The sequence below is a fragment of the Camelina sativa genome, chromosome 4 (genome assembly GCF_030686135.1).
Source record: "Camelina sativa cultivar CO46 ecotype springtype chromosome 4, ASM3068613v1".
NCBI lineage: Eukaryota > Viridiplantae > Streptophyta > Magnoliopsida > Brassicales > Brassicaceae > Camelina > Camelina sativa.
The window spans coordinates 17597935-17615715 of NC_141883.1; the positions used below are offsets into that span (position 1 = coordinate 17597935).

Genomic DNA, 17781 nt, shown 5'->3' on the forward strand with positions numbered 1-17781 from the left:
TGGCCCGTGATGCCACTCGCCATAGAAAATGCTTTACCTTTGGTGTTATTGGCAATTTCCATATACGGGCAGCAAGTGCAGGTGAAGATGCTAAGGGTGGTTTTGGACCAGTTTCGTCACTTGTATTGTGCAGCGTCGTCCAATATCCAGACTTAACTGTATAATTTCCATCTTTTGTATAACTCCATAGATAGGTATCAGGAAATGGCAATGGAGGGAGGAAAACTTTGTGGATCAAATATTGATCTTCAGGAATCACAGTAGAATGAATTTTGTCATCATTCCATTGGAGAGTTATTGGATCAATAATATATGCGACTAAAAGATTAGTATCCGACATTGGTAGTGTATGTGGAGCCCGAGGAGGCAAAGTCGGTAACCAAGAGTCAGTATCAAGTACAGTGGTGCGGCCATCTCCTATTTTGATTTGGATTCTTTTTTGCAAAAGCTCACGCCCAAACAGTAACGAACTCCAACCATATGATGTTTTATTCCTCTTTTTTGCTGTAAAAATGCTTTCATCTCTGCAATATCTTGCTTTTAAGAGTTGGAATAAGAGACATTGAGGCCAATGGACTAGTTTCCACATCTGATTTGCTAACAACGCTTGGTTGAATAGATGTAGGTCACGAAACCCTAGTCCACCTTTCTTTTTAGGTACAACCAGTTTCTTCCAGGCCACCCAAGACACTTTGCGTTTAGTTTTAGTTGTTCCCCACCAAAAACGTGCCATCATACTATGAATATTAGCTAGGCTATTCAAAAAAGAAAATAGAAATTAAAATAAATATTCTAAAGATACTACAACTAAACTAGAAATATGACAAAAATGGAAAAGACATATATTGATCTCACAAATCCTCTAAATATTTTAAGAGAGATTTTTTTGCTGATGTGGCAAACCCACAATTTTTCTCATATGTTAATTAACTTCTCTTTTATTGAAAAACAAAATTCTACTTTTCAAACACATATTTTCTTTATCCTCATCCTTTGTATACAACTCACTAAACACAAATTTTATTTTAATATATAGAACTTCCAAATTTAGTTTGTTTATTTGTTTCTATTTTCTCTATTACCAGATATTATATTTTGAAATTCCTATATATTCAATGCATTGAATTTACATGCACTTTAAATTTGAATACAAAACATCTTCTCTTTATAAAAATTGAGTCATTTGGAAATAAGAATAGATATAAAATTAAATAGCCTATTCAAAACTGAAAACAGAAATTAAAATAAATAATTTAAAATGAATATAATTAATTTAAAAAATAGAAATTATAACAATATGGAAACCTAATTTAAGTCATAGCATACTATTAATTGAAAACTGATATTGAAATAATAATATTATAGTTTAAATCAATTCAAGACATTTGACAAAATTTCTGATAGATAAAATTTTTGACACATGTCATAATGGTAATCAGTAACATTTGGAAACTAAACACTATATATATTATTAAGTTAATAACATTTGTCAAATGCTAGTTTATTATCACTTTTTCGTTGACCAAAAAAAAAAACAAAACAGAAGTAAAGTCCAAAGTCTAAACGACGCCGTAAAGAATGGGAAAATAAAGTTAATCACAAGGCTGGATCGTCTTTCTTCTCGTGTCGACTCGCTCTGAGTCGACTCGTTTTACAAACTCGGTCCGTCTCTTCCACTCTCTTTCCCCAACCACTTTTTTTTTTTTTTTTCCTTTTTTTTGGTGTTTGTTGCAATTTCACCGTCTTCTTCGTCCTAGTATGCCCTAAGTCTCTGTGGCTTTACCCTTTTTCGTCTTTTCACATAACCCTCACTAATCTGACGGCTCTGCTTTCTTCCACGTCAGCTTCGTCTTCTTCAACTCTCTCTCTCTCTCTCTCCGTCACCGTCTTCTCCTCCTTCCTTTAGTATATCGCGTTATTTATACGGTTTCGCTTCTAGGGTTTCCTCCAGATTCATCTCCCCTCTTCGTTTTTTATTTGGTTTCTCCTCTCCTCGAGAACTTGTCTCAATTTCGCTGAAGCAGAGACCTTCAAGCTCCAATTTTGTTCAATTCCGGAGACAATTTGAGGTATTTTGATCGTAATTCATCGAAATTTTAAGTTTTGATTGAATTGGTACTGTAAAGTTTTTGTTTTTCTTGTTCGATTTCTAAGTGTTTTTTGTGTGTGTGTGTGTGTGCTCTGGGTTTTTGTTTAGGGTTAAGAGAATCATACTCTTGATTTGAAGGTTGAGTGGGGATTTGGGGTTTTTTTCTATATGAGGGTATGGCGATCGAGAAGAGTAGCGTCAAGCTTTCGAGGTTTGATCTAGAGTACTCTCATGGTGGTAGTGGTGAATCTATGTCAAGTTACGAAGAACAACTACGTAAAAACTCAGTGGCTAATAATAATAATGTTGATTCTGAGGATGAAGATGATGATTTCGATGAAGATGATTCAGGAGCAGGCTCTGATGATTTTGATTTGCTTGAATTAGCGGAAACTGGTGCTGAGTTTTGCCAAGTTGGGAACGTTACTTGTAGTATCCCTTTTGAGTTGTATGATCTCTCTTCTTTGGAAGGTATACTCTCTGTTGATGTTTGGAATGAGTGTTTGACTGACGAAGAGAGGTTTAGTCTCTCCAGTTATCTCCCTGATATTGATCAGCTCACGTTTATGCGTACGTTGAAAGAGCTTTTCGAGGGTCGTAATTTCCACTTTGGCAGTCCTGTTAAGAAACTGTTTGATATGTTGAAAGGTGGGCAGTGTGAACCGAGGAATGCGCTTTATCTCGAGGGACGTAGTTTGTTTCTACGAAGCAAACATTATCATAATTTGAGGAAGTATCATAATGACATGGTGGTGAATCTTTGTCAGACAAGGGATGCTTGGATAAGTTGTAAAGGGTACAGTATTGACGAGAAGCTCCGTGTCCTGAATATTGTAAAGAGCCAAAAGACTCTGATGCGTGAGAAAAAGGATGATGTTAAGGAGGATTCATCAGAGAAAGAAGAGCCTTTCGATGGGCCTTGGAGCAGAAAGGAAAAAGATAGGAAGGCTACTCAAAAGAAATTGTCTCGTCATTTTGGTTATGGTGTTGATTCAGGTTTGGAATTTCCTAGCCGGCGGCAGCTGACGGCCTTAGAACAGGATAGATATGGAAAACCAAAGTCGAAACTGAAGTTTCCGTTTGCTAAATCATCTGTTGGGCCATATGCTCCAGTGTATAATGGGTTAAGTATGAATTCTGCGTACAACCCCTCTTCTCTTGCTAGACACAAGTATGGTTCAGGTTTGGTTCTTGGATCAGAAGATAATATTGACGATGATGATCAGGATCCACTCTTTGGAATGGGTTCTCGCCGAGGGAAATCTGGATACTCAAGGCCTGGAAAGAAACACAGATTTTCAAGAGACGGTGAACCAATTTCTGAACATTTTATGGGTCAACCACCATATTCATCAAGGCATCCCCACAGCAACTACGCAAAATCGAGTAAATATGCAAATAATAGTCAGCCTCGTGCATTTGCTGACCAGATGAAGCCTGTGAAAGGTAGTCTAGCGGACCTTCGTGGTGACTTGTACCGGCATGGGAAGAATTATGGAGATGGCTTTTCTGATCCCAGATATATATCTGATGACTTGAATAGTAGAAGCAAAAAATTGAAGTTTGAGAGGGGCTCACCTGATACTAGTTTGAGATCTTATAGAGCTTCTATGCAACAAATGAACGAGAGATTCTTAAATTCTGATTTTGGTGAGAACCAAGTGCAGGAAAAGATTAGGGTGAATGTGGTACCAAATGCGAGGTCTGGTGTTGTGGCATTCAGAGATAGCAGAACGTTCTTGGAAAATGATGATACAGAGTCAGATTCATCCCTTGGTTATGATGATGAGGAGAGAAATCGCTTTGTGCGGAAGAAATCATCCGTCTCAGTGGATAGGCTGAATAATTCTCATTTTCCAATACTCAAATCCAGGCAAGATAATAAAAAGAGCAAATCCAGAAAGAATGATATGCAGGATAATCAATTGCTTGATGAACGGGGTGCTTACTTGAAATACTTGGGTGCACCTGGAGAACAAATCTATGTTCCAGGAACAGAGAAGCACTCCTTCAAGGCAAAACAGAAGGGTAAGATGCGTGACAGGAGTCCCTTAAATCACTTTTCCTCTCGAGATTTTGAAGATGGCCCGGTCACTAGCTTGAGTGAGTTGAAGGACAGAAACAACAGGAAGGAGATTTTCAGGGCAAACAAGAATAGTCAGACAAGAGAGCAAATGATTGATAGACAACTGTTTCAGAGACCATCTGCAAAACCAAATTTGTCTGGGAGAAAAAGAGGCTTTGATGAAGATGACGAGTCACTTGAGATGAGAACATTGGTTGATGATAGTGCTCTGGGTCTACTTAGTAGGAAATATGAGGTTTCTGATGGTGACGGTAATAGTGGTGATGAACACTTAGATGCCAGGTTGTTGGTTTCTTGCAGCGCCGTGTCGAAAAAGAGGAAGACCAGAGAGTCTTTGATGGACATGGAGAGGAGGGAGGAGAATGGTGATCTGCAGCTATATTCCGACATTCCGGTTGATGATGTAATTGTCTCAAAGAGAAAGGGAAAGAAGAAAATGGAGGTTGATACTGGTGATTTGGAAATCGGTGACATACCAAAAGCCGCGAAGGGAGTAATTGAAGTAGAGGTGGAAACCAAGCCGCAGAAGAAGCCATTTGTGTTGATCACACCAACAGTTCACACTGGCTTCTCTTTCTCTATTGTACATCTTCTATCGGCAGTGCGTATGGCAATGACAAGTTTGCGTCCTGAAGATTCATTAGATATTAGCAAACCTATGGCAGTGGAGAACGCAGAACATGAAACTGGAGAAAATGGTGCTCCCGTGCCCAAGGAGACAGAGGATAACAAGTCGCCACAGCAAGGAAATGGAAACTTGCCATCCCTCACTATCCAGGAGATTGTTAGCTGTGTGAAGTCAAACCCGGGAGATCCTTGTATCCTTGAAACGCAAGAACCGCTTCAGGATTTGATTAGAGGGGTTCTGAAAATCTTCTCCTCGAAAACCTCGCCTTTAGGGGCAAAGGGTTGGAAGCCACTTGTAACATATGAGAAGTCCACAAAATGCTGGTCTTGGATTGGCCCCGTTCTCCTTCCGTCTGAACAAGAGGCTGTTGAAGAGGTAACATCGCCTGAAGCCTGGGGTCTTCCGCACAAGATGCTTGTCAAATTGGTTGATTCATTTGCAAATTGGCTGAAAAATGGCCAAGAAACTCTTCAGCAAATAGGAAGTCTTCCTGAACCACCGTTGTCACTCATGCAGTGTAACCTTGACGAGAAAGAAAGGTTCAAAGATCTGAGAGCCCAAAAGAGCCTTAGCACAATCACTCAGAGTTCCGAAGAAGCAAGAGCTTATTTCCGTAAAGAGGAATTTCTGAGGTACTCAATTCCGGACAGAGCCTTTGTGTACACAGCTGCTGATGGTAGAAAGTCGATGGTTGCTCCTCTGAGAAGAGGTGGAGGGAAGCCAACCTCGAAAGCTCGAGATCATTTCATGTTGAAACGCGAAAGACCACCACATGTCACAATTCTGTGTCTGGTGAGAGATGCAGCCTCCAGATTGCCTAGTAGTATTGGGACAAGAGCTGATGTGTGTACCTTAATAAGAGACTCGCAGTATATCGTGGAGGATGTATCGGATTCACAAGTGAATCAAGTCGTGAGTGGGGCCTTGGATCGTTTGCACTATGAGCGAGACCCTTGTGTCCAATTCGATTCAGAGAGGAAGTTGTGGGTGTATCTACACAGAGACAGAGAAGAAGAAGATTTCGAGGATGATGGTACTTCATCCACAAAGAAATGGAAGAGACCGAAGAAGGAAGCTGCGGAGCAAACAGAGGAACAAGAAGCTGCCACTGTAGCTTTCAATAGTGAAGAACAAACCGAAGTTGAAATGGGTACAGAGCCTAAGATTGTTGAGCCCACGGGTTTGGACGAGGATCGTGCAGCAGACCAACTGTGTAATGAGACTGAACAAGCTGCAGAGGAGCAAGATGGTGAGAACAACACTCAGGGTGATGAGCCAACAATGTGGGAGCCTGATCCTGCTGCTGTTGTTTCGAATCCGGTAGAGGATAACACATTTATCTGCCAAGAGAACTCAGCGAATGATGATTTCGATGACGAAACATGATTGGTGATACCAGGTGCGTTTCAAACACTCTCTTTCATATTCAGATTCAATTGATCAGATCAGCCATATTGTAAAAAAAAAAAAATCAATAGGTTCATTAGTCCTTCCTGACTCTTAAGTCCATTCCTGTTGTGTGATGTTATCCTTCTGATATGCCATTTGTATTTTCAGGTGAAAAGGCCATAGTATGGTTAGTTGTTTAACAGAAAGAGAAGCTTATGGATTTGTATAAAAGACATAATTGTTTGGTCCCAATAGATGTGAAAAGAGTGAAAAATCACAATCACAGAGCTCTCTCTCTCTCACACAACAAACAGGTTGAAAGAGGTTTCCTAATGTTCTCATGTCATCCATGTTTTTTATTCTTATAGAAAAAAAAAAAAAAAAAAGTTAGTTAGTGGTGTTATTTCGATTAAACGTCAGTATTTGATATATTATAGGCATAGTAAAAAAGATTGTTTCATTAGGTTAACTTTGAAATACTAAAGAAAAAAGAAATGCTGTTATATATATAACAAAGGTCGACCAAAAATCAGAAATTTTTCACTACGATGATTGACGACATTCATCTAAAACTATAAAACTGTATTGGAACCATATATCAAGAAAGCATGGATGGCTGAACCTTAAAAACCATTAACCCAGGCTTTGGATTCATGCTTCAATCATTTTCATTTTTCAACATGTGTAAATATAATGAGTGGCTCTGTTTTGTGTTATCCTTTTTATCAGTCATATATATACAAAACGATACTATGGCTCTCTCTCCACCAAAACAAAACATCACCAAAGAAAATGGCTTCATCACTGAATATTATACACGTGGAGCGAGTCACTCCTTCAAGCTCCGACTCGTCTGAGTCACTCACTCTCCCAGTCACTTTCTTTGACCTTCTCTGTTTCAAAATACCTCCAGTCGAACGAGTCATCTTCTTTCGACTCACCGAAGCAAACCGCTCTTATTTCGACTCAGTCATCGTCCCAAACCTCAAAACCTCTCTCTCTTCATCCCTCTCTCACTATCTCCCACTCGCCGGCCAACTCGTCTGGAAACCACTTGATCCCAAACCCAACATCGTCTACTCACCAAACGATGCCGTTTCATTCACCGTCGCCGAGTCAAAAGCGGAGTTCTCCCGCTTAACCGGGAAAGAACCATTCTGCTCCACCGAGTTACACCCGTTAGTCCCTGAGTTACAAAACTCCGACGACTCAGCCTCGGTCATGTCGTTTCAAGTCACGCTGTTTCCAAACCAAGGGTTTTGCATCGGCGTAACCGCACACCATGCCGTTTCAGATGGGAAAACAACAACCAGTTTTCTTAAATCTTGGGCGCACATATGTAAACATCAAGGCTCATCTCTACCTCAGGATCTACTTCCGTTTTACGATCGCACGGTCATAAAAAGTCCACCAAATGGCGATATAAAAGTTTTGAACTCATGGGAGACTTTAGTCAAAACGTTCACGGGCGGTAAAGAACCAGTAAACCCCAAGAGTTTAAAGCTTCGTCCGTCGCCCGTGATTAGTCCTGAGGCAGTCCGGTACACTCTTGAGCTCACTCCCAACGATATCCAAACGCTTCGGGAGAGGCTCAAGAGAGAGTCTTCCTCCTCCTCCTCTTCCTTGTCAAAGAAGCTTCGTTTGTCTACGTTTGTGATTATATATTCATATGCTTTAACATGCTTAATAAGAGCTCGAGGTGGAGATCCGAATAGACCTGTCGGGTTTGTGTTTGGTGCGGATTGTCGAAACGTAGTCATCCCGCCGATCCCATCGAGTTATTTCGGTAACTGCGTCATCCATAACAGGAGAATTCCATTAACGGCAGATACGTTTATGGGTGAAGAAGGGTTTTTGGCTTCTACGAGGTTAGTGAGCGAGTTGGTTGAGGAATTGGACGAGAGTGTGGTGTGGAAGATCCCTGATTTTGTTGAGTTTTTTAGTAGTATTCCACAAGGAACACAGGTTGTATCTGCTACGGATTCGACCCGGTTTGGAGTATACGGGTTGGATTTTGGGTGGGGAAGACCGGAGAAAGTGATGGTTGTGTCGATTGATCGAGGCGAAGCGATTTCTTTGGCCGAGAGTAGAGATGGGAATGGTGGTGCAGAAATTGGCTTCTCCCTCAAGAAACATGAAATGGATGCTCTCATTGATTTGCTCCATAAAGGACTAAAACTTTGACCACTTATTTACAAAGAAGATATGCCAAAAAAGATTCTCACAATTTCAAAGTCATGTTTGTGTGTTTGTACCACTGTTTGTCACAGACTCATCCTTATTTTTGTTTCTATTTTTGTGTGTGTTTTTTTGTTGTTGTAAAATGTATTTAATTTGCAGTGTTTTTTTTCTTTCAAATGTGATCATGCAAATTTTTTTTAAAATGAAATTCAACAATGATAAACTTTGAGAAATATGTGCATTGTGGCTGCATATGCTTTAACTATATAGGCGGTAATTTTCTATCAAATATAAGACTAAACCGAGAAACTTTTCGTATTTTTTCTATCTGGAACGGAATTATATCATAGATATTGTCTATTAACTTAAATAGGATCATGAACTACTCTCATGCTTTTAACTTAATAAATTCAAGATAAGCATATGATGTCATATCGTGACCATCAATTGGTTATACAAATTTCACAACAGAATGAAACACATTGAAATTAATTGTCACTACATTCATAATGAGATTTTGCTGCTTATTTTGTGAACTTCGAATTAACTGATATCTTCACCAAGGGACTCGGAGTACAACAATTTGGATATATTCTTTGCAATTTTTACATTTTTGATATACGTGAACGTTCTGGCAAGATATCTCAAAGAAGGTTTTCCAAATAATAAAAGAAAAAAAAAATGGTTACGTTTAAACATTTTTATAAGTCACGTTTAATGCTATTGACATTGTCAGGTACTCCTCATCATATTCAACAAAAACTATACCACTAACATACTTTTGTAAGTTTACTCTCAGTTTGTAAAAATACATTTTAAACTTATGAGGTCGAATTTAACGAGCAATATAACCATCTCATGTATCTTTTTCGAAGAGCTTTTGAGAAAGCGTACATTATACTTTCAATATTTTAAATGTATATTTAGACTTATTATCACGATAGTTTCAATTTGATATAATATTTAAACAACATATCAAAGTCAAAGCTTACCCTATTGAGAAAGCAAACCAAAAGTAAATAAAAAATTACACTTAAAGAGAGGGGTAGATAAGCCCCTAGATGCTCATACATTTTTCCTGGAATCTTTATAAATCTCGAAGGCACATATGACAGAACATGCTATGTGGTTGTATGTCGTATAAATTTACCTTGACAAAGATTCTTGCAATAATCGCATAATGGTCGATAACTTTCGGGAAAAATTTGAACCTCCAATATCCCATTTAATTTGAAATTTTGATCAGGCTTCATGTATGGGTGAAGACCCAATAAACATTCAGTATGAATAGTGGTGCAACACTCATCACACCAATAGAACATTGTATCTCCTAAATCACGTTCACATACCTCACACCAATCTTTCTCACATATTTCTTTCCCAAATAGAAGTTTGAGAAAGTGTTTGTCATGTTTATACCTTGCTTTGTATGGTAAAGTAGAACATTTAAAACATACAACAAAATTGCATTTGATGCAATTTAGTTGTTTATAATATTTTCTTTTGCATACCTGACATTGGAGTTTTTCTTCCAAATCTAAAGCTATGAATAACGGATGTTCATGACCTTTGTAATCAAATGGCTCAGAAATTGAAGCACATCTTACATCTAGATCGAAATTGCATTTCATTATCGGACACTGGTAGACAAATCCACTGCTAAGTCGTCCACAAGCATTGCAGATGAAGTAATTATCGATATATCCACTTTAAGCCTTCAATGTAAGTGGATGAGGATGTAACACATGTTGTACTCGTTGGGGAGCATTTGCACATGTTTCATGGATAATGTAGTCACACTTGATACAAGAATAGAAATTACCTTTATAGATTGGTAAAACACATACTTGGCAAACATTGTTTTCATCATAACATATATTGGCCTTGAGTCGAAGAGGGTGTTCATGAAGAAAATGAAGTATTACTCCATCAGAAATCATATGAAAAGGCCTAGCATCTTGTGTTATATCGACTTATTCTGGTACACCTTCAAGTTCTTTTCCATCCCATACATCTTTCCCGATAGCACATCTTGAATGGACAATATAATCACTACACTTATCACATATATATGCACAATAATCATTAAGAATACTTTGACGACAAACCCCACAAGACCAATCACCGGATCGTACAGAAGAAGCGTATGAGATACGATGGTGATGACGTGATATCTTGATGATACGAGGGAAATATAAGCAATCTTTATGAGATACAAAGTTGCATCTAGCACATATGTTGGTGGGATCATTTTTTCTTAACAAACCACAAACGTCGCAAATTAAGAAAATTTGTCTATGGAAAAAGGTTAGGGGGTGGTCATGACTTTTAGGCTTGTTTAAAAAGAAGGGTATTGGCTTCATCGCACATAATGGATGAATGATAACCTCACAAATAGTACAACAATAAACTAGAAATTTTGCTACTTCCCCGCAACATAAGCACTCGATGTTACGATGATTGGAAGGATAATGAAAAACTTGGAGAGAATGCTCCGGGTGGTAAGGGTGTTTGATTTTAAGTGGAGACTCGACACATTCTTTATGGTACACTTTTTCACACTAAAAACAGAAATACTCTTTTGTGCCAAAACTTGAGCTGTAGCATGCAGAACACCTACCATTGGCATAATTTTTTTTTATTGTTGCCCAAAAGAAAATATACTGCATGATAGTCAATAGATGGATGGTTTTGAAATCTTGTAGAGAAGATGAATTCAGGGGGTGAAATAGAGGAGAAAAGTGTGTAATAGTCTATAGGTGGATGCTTTTGAAATCTTGAAATCAAGAATCTCGTAGTAGGACATAAGAAAAGAGGTTGAAGAGAGTGGTCGTGGCTCGCTGCTTGATCACCAGAGGAGGATGGGCTTGGAGTTTTTAGAATGGGATGGTGATATACCATAAACAGATTACCATCTTTCTCTTCCTCATGAAATCCACCGACGGAAGCCATAGATGCATGCTCCTTAATACGATTAATAGTTTCCATTTTCCACAGTATATATGAAAACTCGAGTCCAATCATTAACGTTTATTCCGGTTATCTGAATTATTCTTTTCTTTGTAGTTGTGATTTATTTTCTTCCCACGCAAGGTAAATGTAGGACACAACAAGAATTTACTTCCCCATTAGTCACAACAACTATAAAGAAAAGAATAATTCAGATAACTAAGCTCGATACAGTTTTCATTTTTTTTCCTAATATTAATGGTATAATTGTATAAACGATTGTATGTCATTTCCAAATTTTCTCTAGTACAAATAAATAAACAATAAAGAATATTAAATAAAAGCTGATGTTTTTAATTCTCCAAACCAAAAAACTCCATGAATAAAAGAGTTTTTACGTGTATGCAACAATACTCTCTCTGTACAGTGTAACACTTAACCTGTCCTTCGGTTTTGTAGCACCAAGCCTCTTGATGTTTCAGTTCACCGCAGAGAGGGGGAATCTTGAATCCGACACAGCTGCCTCGTAAAGAGAAGCACGGATAAGGTGTTGCTGCTGCTTTGCATCCCCATTAGCTTGCTTCAACAATTTCTCATCTCGAAATACTCTCAGTAACTCCTCTGATGCTGGAGTTCTAAGTTCCTCGATGGATTCAATGCTCGGTATGTCGATTGGTCTTTTCCTCGGCGTTGAACATGATGGTTCATCCACCTATGGCGTCCAAAAACACACATCAGTATTGCAACTAGACTCTAAGACAACCTATAATGTCTGAAAATGTGCGGTTTTCTTGGTTTGTTTTTGTGCGAGTTGAAATCTTAAAACTTACTACATATTCATCAAGAAGACATTTCCCTGCATTCTCTGTGATCTCTACGATCTTGTGATTGTGATCACTCTTGAGCTCTACCAAATCTTCACAACATGGAATGATCATGGAGTTGACCTTTGTACATGCATCACTATCGAGTTGCAATGAATCTGAAAAAGGGGTAAACGTTCAGCAAAAAAAGATGAAGAACCTTTTGAATCTGTCAATTTAAGGGAGTTAGTTAGCTCTACTCACGATCAATGGAAGTAAGAAGGCTGCCATTTGCAGCATCAAAAACATCAAGAGAGGATGATACAGCGGACGAGAATTGAGAGCGTAGGTTCTCATTGGCATCCATGCCACCTCTGTTGAGAGATTGAAGTGATAAGTGACTTGTAATAAATGAGAAATGGTGGAACAAAGAGAATTGTTTATGCGGAGATCGAACCTAACGATGGAGTCAACAGAAGCCACATTGTTTCGTTCTAGACTAACTAATGATTCTTGAGCTTTCCTCCATTGATGTGCACTCATCTCAGCCTTCTCCAAGCTACAATTATCCATTTCAAAAAGTCAAGCAAATGCATGACAAAAGCTCGGCGCTTAAGATAAGATATGATGTGAAGTTTTGTAAACTGTGAGAATTTTATTTATACCAGTTTAAGAGAACTTCTTGCATAGCTTTCTTCCCACTCTCAACCGCTGAAGTGTCCTCGTGGTGGCTAGATTCTGTTTTCTCCATGTGAAGGCTCCACTCAGCTTTAATGGAAGATGTTGAATCTTGCATCGTTGACATCTCATGTTGTAGGGTGGTTGTTCTGGTGGATGTGCTCTCGCGTAGATCGTGTACAGCCATTTGGACCTAAAGATTAAAGATTTTTCTCAAAGCCGTTAATCAAATGCATTTCCTAAGAACTAACATGCATAATTGCATACGTACAAGGTTTTTCTTCCTAGCATTAGAATTTGCCAGAAGTTCTGCTACTTTCTCTAGCAATTGTCTCTCTTCATTTGCAGCACATTCCTACAAGACAGAGGAAATAGCATTAAAGCTTATGCAAGACATTTGCAGCTGCACATGTGTCAACAAGGCAAGAACCGGAATCACCTCAAACTTGTTTTCAAATTCACTCAATTTCTTGTGGTTAACTGTCTGGGCTTCTTCCACAATCCCGGTTAGTTTGGTGGCATGCGTGTCTAGAGTCTTGAAGAATTCTACTGTTACTTTTGAAACTGACCTTGCTCTATCCACAGCTCGTGAGTGCGCCTGCAAATAATAATGTTTCAAAACCAACATGTCTGATATCAATATTTTAACATTTTAAAGGATCATCGAGGATTATTAAACCTTTTGTTGCTGCTGAGAAAATGTAATAAGCTTCTCTTCCTGTTTGTTAAGGCTACTTTGGAGATCTTGCAGTAACATGTCAGCCTCTGAAGCAAAACCCTTGAAAACCTATAAGAGACAACAAAGGACGGAGATTGACTCAGAACAGAGATAACAATGGGTCTAGTGGGATAGATAAAGTACTAGACTTACATTCTCAAGTTCATGCGAATGTTTCGAAACTTCTGAGTTCAGGCTACCAAAGGTCGATTGAGAATTTCCATCTAGCTTCACAGCTATGTTATCAAGAGCTTCGATGCCAGAACCATATACAGTCTTCAGTTTTGAAAGTCTCTCACGGAGTTCTTCAGTAGCCTATACAGGAAAAAAGCAGAATGAGGCAAAAAATGGTCGGTGAAAACAAAAAACAGGCCATAGAGAAAGAAGAAAGAAAAAAGAAAAAAATCTAGTTCAAGTTATGATGTTTAACCTCAGATTTTGTCGAGACAAAGGACTCCATGTCTTCCTCCATGTGCTTAAGTTGAACCTCTTGTTGAGTAACAGAAGAAGCAACAGTCTTATGCAATAGCTCAAGCTGTTGTGTGAGCTGTGACTGAAACTTTTGGATGAGAAATCTGTTCCCGTCCTCAATTTTGTCCTTTCTTTCTGCATAACAACAGCATATATGAATCAGGGAACATCTATCAACACAAATTGAAAACTTTGGTCCATGAATAATTTACCTATTTTGGAAAACAAGTTGGAAACATCTGATGCTGCCGTTTCTAGTTCTGTCCGCAGCTGAAAGGCTCGCTCCACAAGTGATTTTTCTGAAAGTCGCAAGACAATGGTCAGAACCACTAACTGCTAAAATATTCCTCATAAGTCATAAGTAGAATAGTAAGGAATATTAAGTACCTGACTTGAGGAGATTAGATATTACAAATTCCTTCTCTTTAATGGTTGCATTCGCCTGTCGGTATTTTTCTTCAAGATCAAACAATGAGCACTCAGTTTCCTCGAGCTTTTTCTGATATTTTGTAGAGAGATACAGTTAGCTTTTCATACATTTCAATTAGCATATATAGAAAATGGCTCTGGGAGGAGTTAGAAGAGAAATCAGGCCCAGGCGTATACCTCAGTTTTCTCTAGTTTCTCACTCAACTCGGCAGTTAAAAGCTGCTGAGAATTGTATAGTTCCTGAAGTTCAACTACTCGCTGCAGGGCCAACATAATCGTTACAGAAATACCAAGTGAGGCACTGATGGGATCTGGAATCAAATGATGTGGGTTCATACCTTGTCCTTGGATTCTGATTGAAGTTCTAATCTTTCTATCTTTTCAGCCATTGCCTATGGTTTAAACACAACTGAATAGTGTTACTTTTCATATTTAGGATTGAAAAAGAGGAAGGCATAGATAAAAACCACTCAGTTCAGAGAAAAGTAAAACCTTTTTCTCAGCCTCTTCTTGAATATAGCGGTCTTTTGGAATATAAATCCCGTTTTTCTCTCTCGCAGCATATACCTCTACGAAAATATAGGAAATTTATTAAGAAGATGCAATAATGAAAGCAGAAACGAATAAAAATTACAATACCATGAAAGGAATACTATGAACTATACCTTGCTTCAGTCGGTCAATTTCAGAATAAAGATCTTTCATGACAGCAGTTTTCATCATCTTCTGGTTGATCTGGAATCAAGAGGAAGTTACTAGCGCTGTTGTTTTATGTAAGAGTTATAATAATGCAGAAGAACATCGTTAAAACTCACCTCTGGTTTGTTCTTGATATTCTTGGCACGATGTGCATAATCCAAAGTGCTTAGAGTCTCTTCTAAACAATGGATGGAAGGTGAAATTGTAGCGATAACACACGTTTTTGTCTTTCCTCCCAATGAATCCCTCAGGAGCCTCGTCAACTTGCTATCTCTGGAAATTCAAAAGGCAATACCTGAGTACCCTCTAATGGCAACAAGAATATTATAAACTAGTAGTTCCTTTCAAAGTTTCAACTTATCACTTGTACCTGTAAGGAATATGACCAGAGTGCTCAACAAGCGCGTTAATGACACGGCCAAGAGTAAGTAAACTCTTGTTGATCTCTCCAGCTTCTCTGGCTCGTCCCTGCAACAACCATTTTCAAATTACTTAGCACTAACTTCCATGACTGCCTTGAAGACACTGACATTGGAGACAAAGATAATAAGATAAGTATACCTCTCGCGCACCAGAACGTGAGATATTTTCAGAACCAGCAAGGTCAACAAGATTTAGTTTCCCGCATTTGATCATCTCTTCTCCCTCTGGAGTATTTTCCTTGATGTGAATAGTGATAGAAAATATTGAATGAGAGCGACTACTTTGCTTGTTCAAAAGAGTTTCAGCTGTACGCCTTTTCGCCGAACCTTTTTCCAAGATCTTGTATATTTCATTCGCTGTACTAACTATCTCTTCTTCTAAGCCACGAACAAAGACACTTCCTTTCCCATCTTCCATGAGGGCAATCGATTTTTTAGACTTTTCATCAACAAATTTTATAGTCTCCTCTGGTGCTAAAAGATCTGAGATTTCCTCGTTATATAGTTCTAGGAAGGTGACCTTCATGCTATATTCAGCCCCCTGAGCTTCTAATATGTCGAAAATTTGCTTAACTGCTCTTGGAATAACACCCGCATCACTCGGGAATTCACCATTCTACAAAAAAAAGCAACCATAACTATTTAACAAAACTACATGAAAGATTATACTGAATCATACAGAAGCTCAATAGTTTTTTTGTAGAGCGATCAACCTTTTTCCTCGCACCTCCTTCCATCGTATATGTCTTTCCAGTTCCGGTCTGACCATACGCAAAGATGGTACAGTTGTAACCCTCAAGTACTTCAAACACAATCGGACAAATGGCTTGGTCATATAAGTCCTTCTGTTGAGATGCCGGACCAAAGACCTGAGTAGTTCAGAGAGAGAAAAATGAGACAATTGAGAGACAAGCATAATCAAGAAACAGGCTTTATGACAAATATATATATAACCTTATCGAAAGCAAAATGTCTATCAATATGCTTTCCAGCAATACTCTGAGTAGCAGCAACTTCTCTACGATTCTCGTTACAAGAAATCACCACCGGTGTATGTATTCTAGCCTCATCCTCACTCAATGGCCTATTAAAGAACCAGCAAGAAAGATCAAAACCCAAAAGAGACCAAAATACAAAAAAAAAACACAGAGCAGCTTTAGCCACTGATAAAACCACACCTGCAACGCAATATGACCTGCACATTCACACCCTTTTCTTTATCATTTCTATTTGAAGAATTTGAGTCAGAAGATCTCGACTCTCTAGCTGATTTATCACTTGATCGTGGTGTCTGAGCTGGTGAGAGAGATACAATCCCACCTCTCCGTTGCTGAATCGAGTCCATTCTGCTGAAATTATCTACCATTTAGGTTCCCTCAACTCTTTTAAATTCCCCTCCTGCACAACAAACACAAATCGATCACATTGAGTAAAATGGATCCAAAGAGGAACCAAAACAACATTCCTCAAAACCAATCAAACATATATATATATATATAAAGGTAACATTTTTTCAGATACCCAGAAACTAAAACTACATATTCAATACTCAAACCCTAAAAAGTTCTTAGTTTGACTCAAATTTAGCAACTTTCTGACTCAAATTGACTCCATTTCATGAATCAGCAAAAAAACAAAATGTGAACACTTTGGTGAAGAGCTACTTTATTATGTAGCTACTCTAATACCAAAGTTCATCTACAGATCGATGATACGAAATCGGATCAAACGATCGATCACTAAAAAAGAAGAATCTTGGAAAATAAGAAAATGATTCATTGAGTAGTACTTTTCCAGGAAGCAAAACACAAACTCTGGAGATTTGGAAGACTTACACAGAGAAGGACAAGGCTTAACAATGGCGGATACGAAAGAGAGAGACTTGGAGAGAGAGAGAGAGAGTGTGTGTGACTTCTTCAAGTGCATTTATTGTTCCTTCTTCTCAAAGCAGAGAGATGAGAGAAGAAGATGAGAGATGAAGTAAAAGGCACAAAACTAATAAGTTAAAAAGATGAACGTTTTGTAAACGACGTCATTATAACGGTTTAAGAAGACCGGATCCAACCGAAATCTTGGTTCCGGTTTTCTAATTAATTATCCATATTATTTATAAATCTTTTGTAATAGAAGAAAAAAAAGAAGAGAAATTCATAGTTTCATACACATTACTATAATTCATTTTAAAATTTTAGATAAACTAGAATTGTGAAACTTATCCGGTTTGATTTAATTGAGGCTA

General features: G+C 38.3%; 2 protein-coding genes and 2 pseudogenes across 3 annotated transcripts; 2 read left to right on the forward strand and 2 right to left on the reverse strand.

Annotated features, from left to right (window-relative positions):
* The first annotated feature begins 1491 nt into the window (after positions 1-1491).
* Positions 1492-6586, forward strand: LOC104780398 (uncharacterized). The gene is made up of 3 exons (XM_010504890.3): positions 1492-2069; positions 2198-6202; positions 6361-6586. Exon 2 carries the CDS (start codon positions 2266-2268, stop codon positions 6187-6189), a length of 3924 nt encoding a protein of 1307 aa, XP_010503192.2. The 5' UTR covers positions 1492-2069; positions 2198-2265; the 3' UTR covers positions 6190-6202; positions 6361-6586.
* Positions 6587-6718: 132 nt separating this feature from the next.
* On the forward strand, positions 6719-8606 carry LOC104780399 (phenolic glucoside malonyltransferase 1 pseudogene; annotated as a pseudogene). The gene has a single exon (XR_015596799.1). The product of XR_015596799.1 is annotated as a phenolic glucoside malonyltransferase 1 pseudogene (transcript).
* An 815-nt stretch (positions 8607-9421) lies between these two features.
* LOC147945898 (uncharacterized) lies at positions 9422-11346 on the reverse strand (annotated as a pseudogene).
* A 243-nt stretch (positions 11347-11589) lies between these two features.
* LOC104780400 (kinesin-like protein KIN-5D) lies at positions 11590-17561 on the reverse strand. The gene is made up of 23 exons (XM_010504892.2): positions 17378-17561; positions 16721-16940; positions 16497-16626; positions 16256-16411; positions 15682-16158; positions 15491-15588; positions 15237-15393; positions 15087-15156; positions 14914-14990; positions 14760-14813; positions 14599-14679; positions 14380-14491; positions 14205-14291; positions 13952-14127; positions 13675-13836; positions 13483-13590; positions 13243-13401; positions 13075-13158; positions 12791-12996; positions 12583-12684; positions 12390-12499; positions 12153-12304; positions 11590-12034 (listed from the first exon to the last, which is right to left on the reverse strand). Exons 2-23 carry the CDS (start codon positions 16906-16908, stop codon positions 11801-11803), a joined length of 3180 nt encoding a protein of 1059 aa, XP_010503194.1. The 5' UTR covers positions 16909-16940; positions 17378-17561; the 3' UTR covers positions 11590-11800.
* Between the last annotated feature and the right edge of the window lie 220 nt (positions 17562-17781).

What these genes read in the sequence shown, in the direction of transcription:
- LOC104780400 (XM_010504892.2), bottom strand. Translation starts at nt 16,908, where the DNA reads ATGGTAGATAATTTCAGCAGAATGGACTCGATTCAGCAACGGAGAGGT. An exon ending in GACATTTTGCTTTCGATAAG is followed by an intron (nt 16,412 to 16,496) that starts GTTATATATATA and finishes TGAACTACTCAG; the next exon opens with GTCTTTGGTCCGGCATCTCA. An exon ending in ATTCGCATGAACTTGAGAAT is followed by an intron (nt 13,591 to 13,674) that starts GTAAGTCTAGTA and finishes TGTCTCTTATAG; the next exon opens with GTTTTCAAGGGTTTTGCTTC.
- LOC104780398 (XM_010504890.3), top strand. Translation starts at nt 2,266, where the DNA reads ATGGCGATCGAGAAGAGTAGCGTCAAGCTTTCGAGGTTTGATCTAGAG.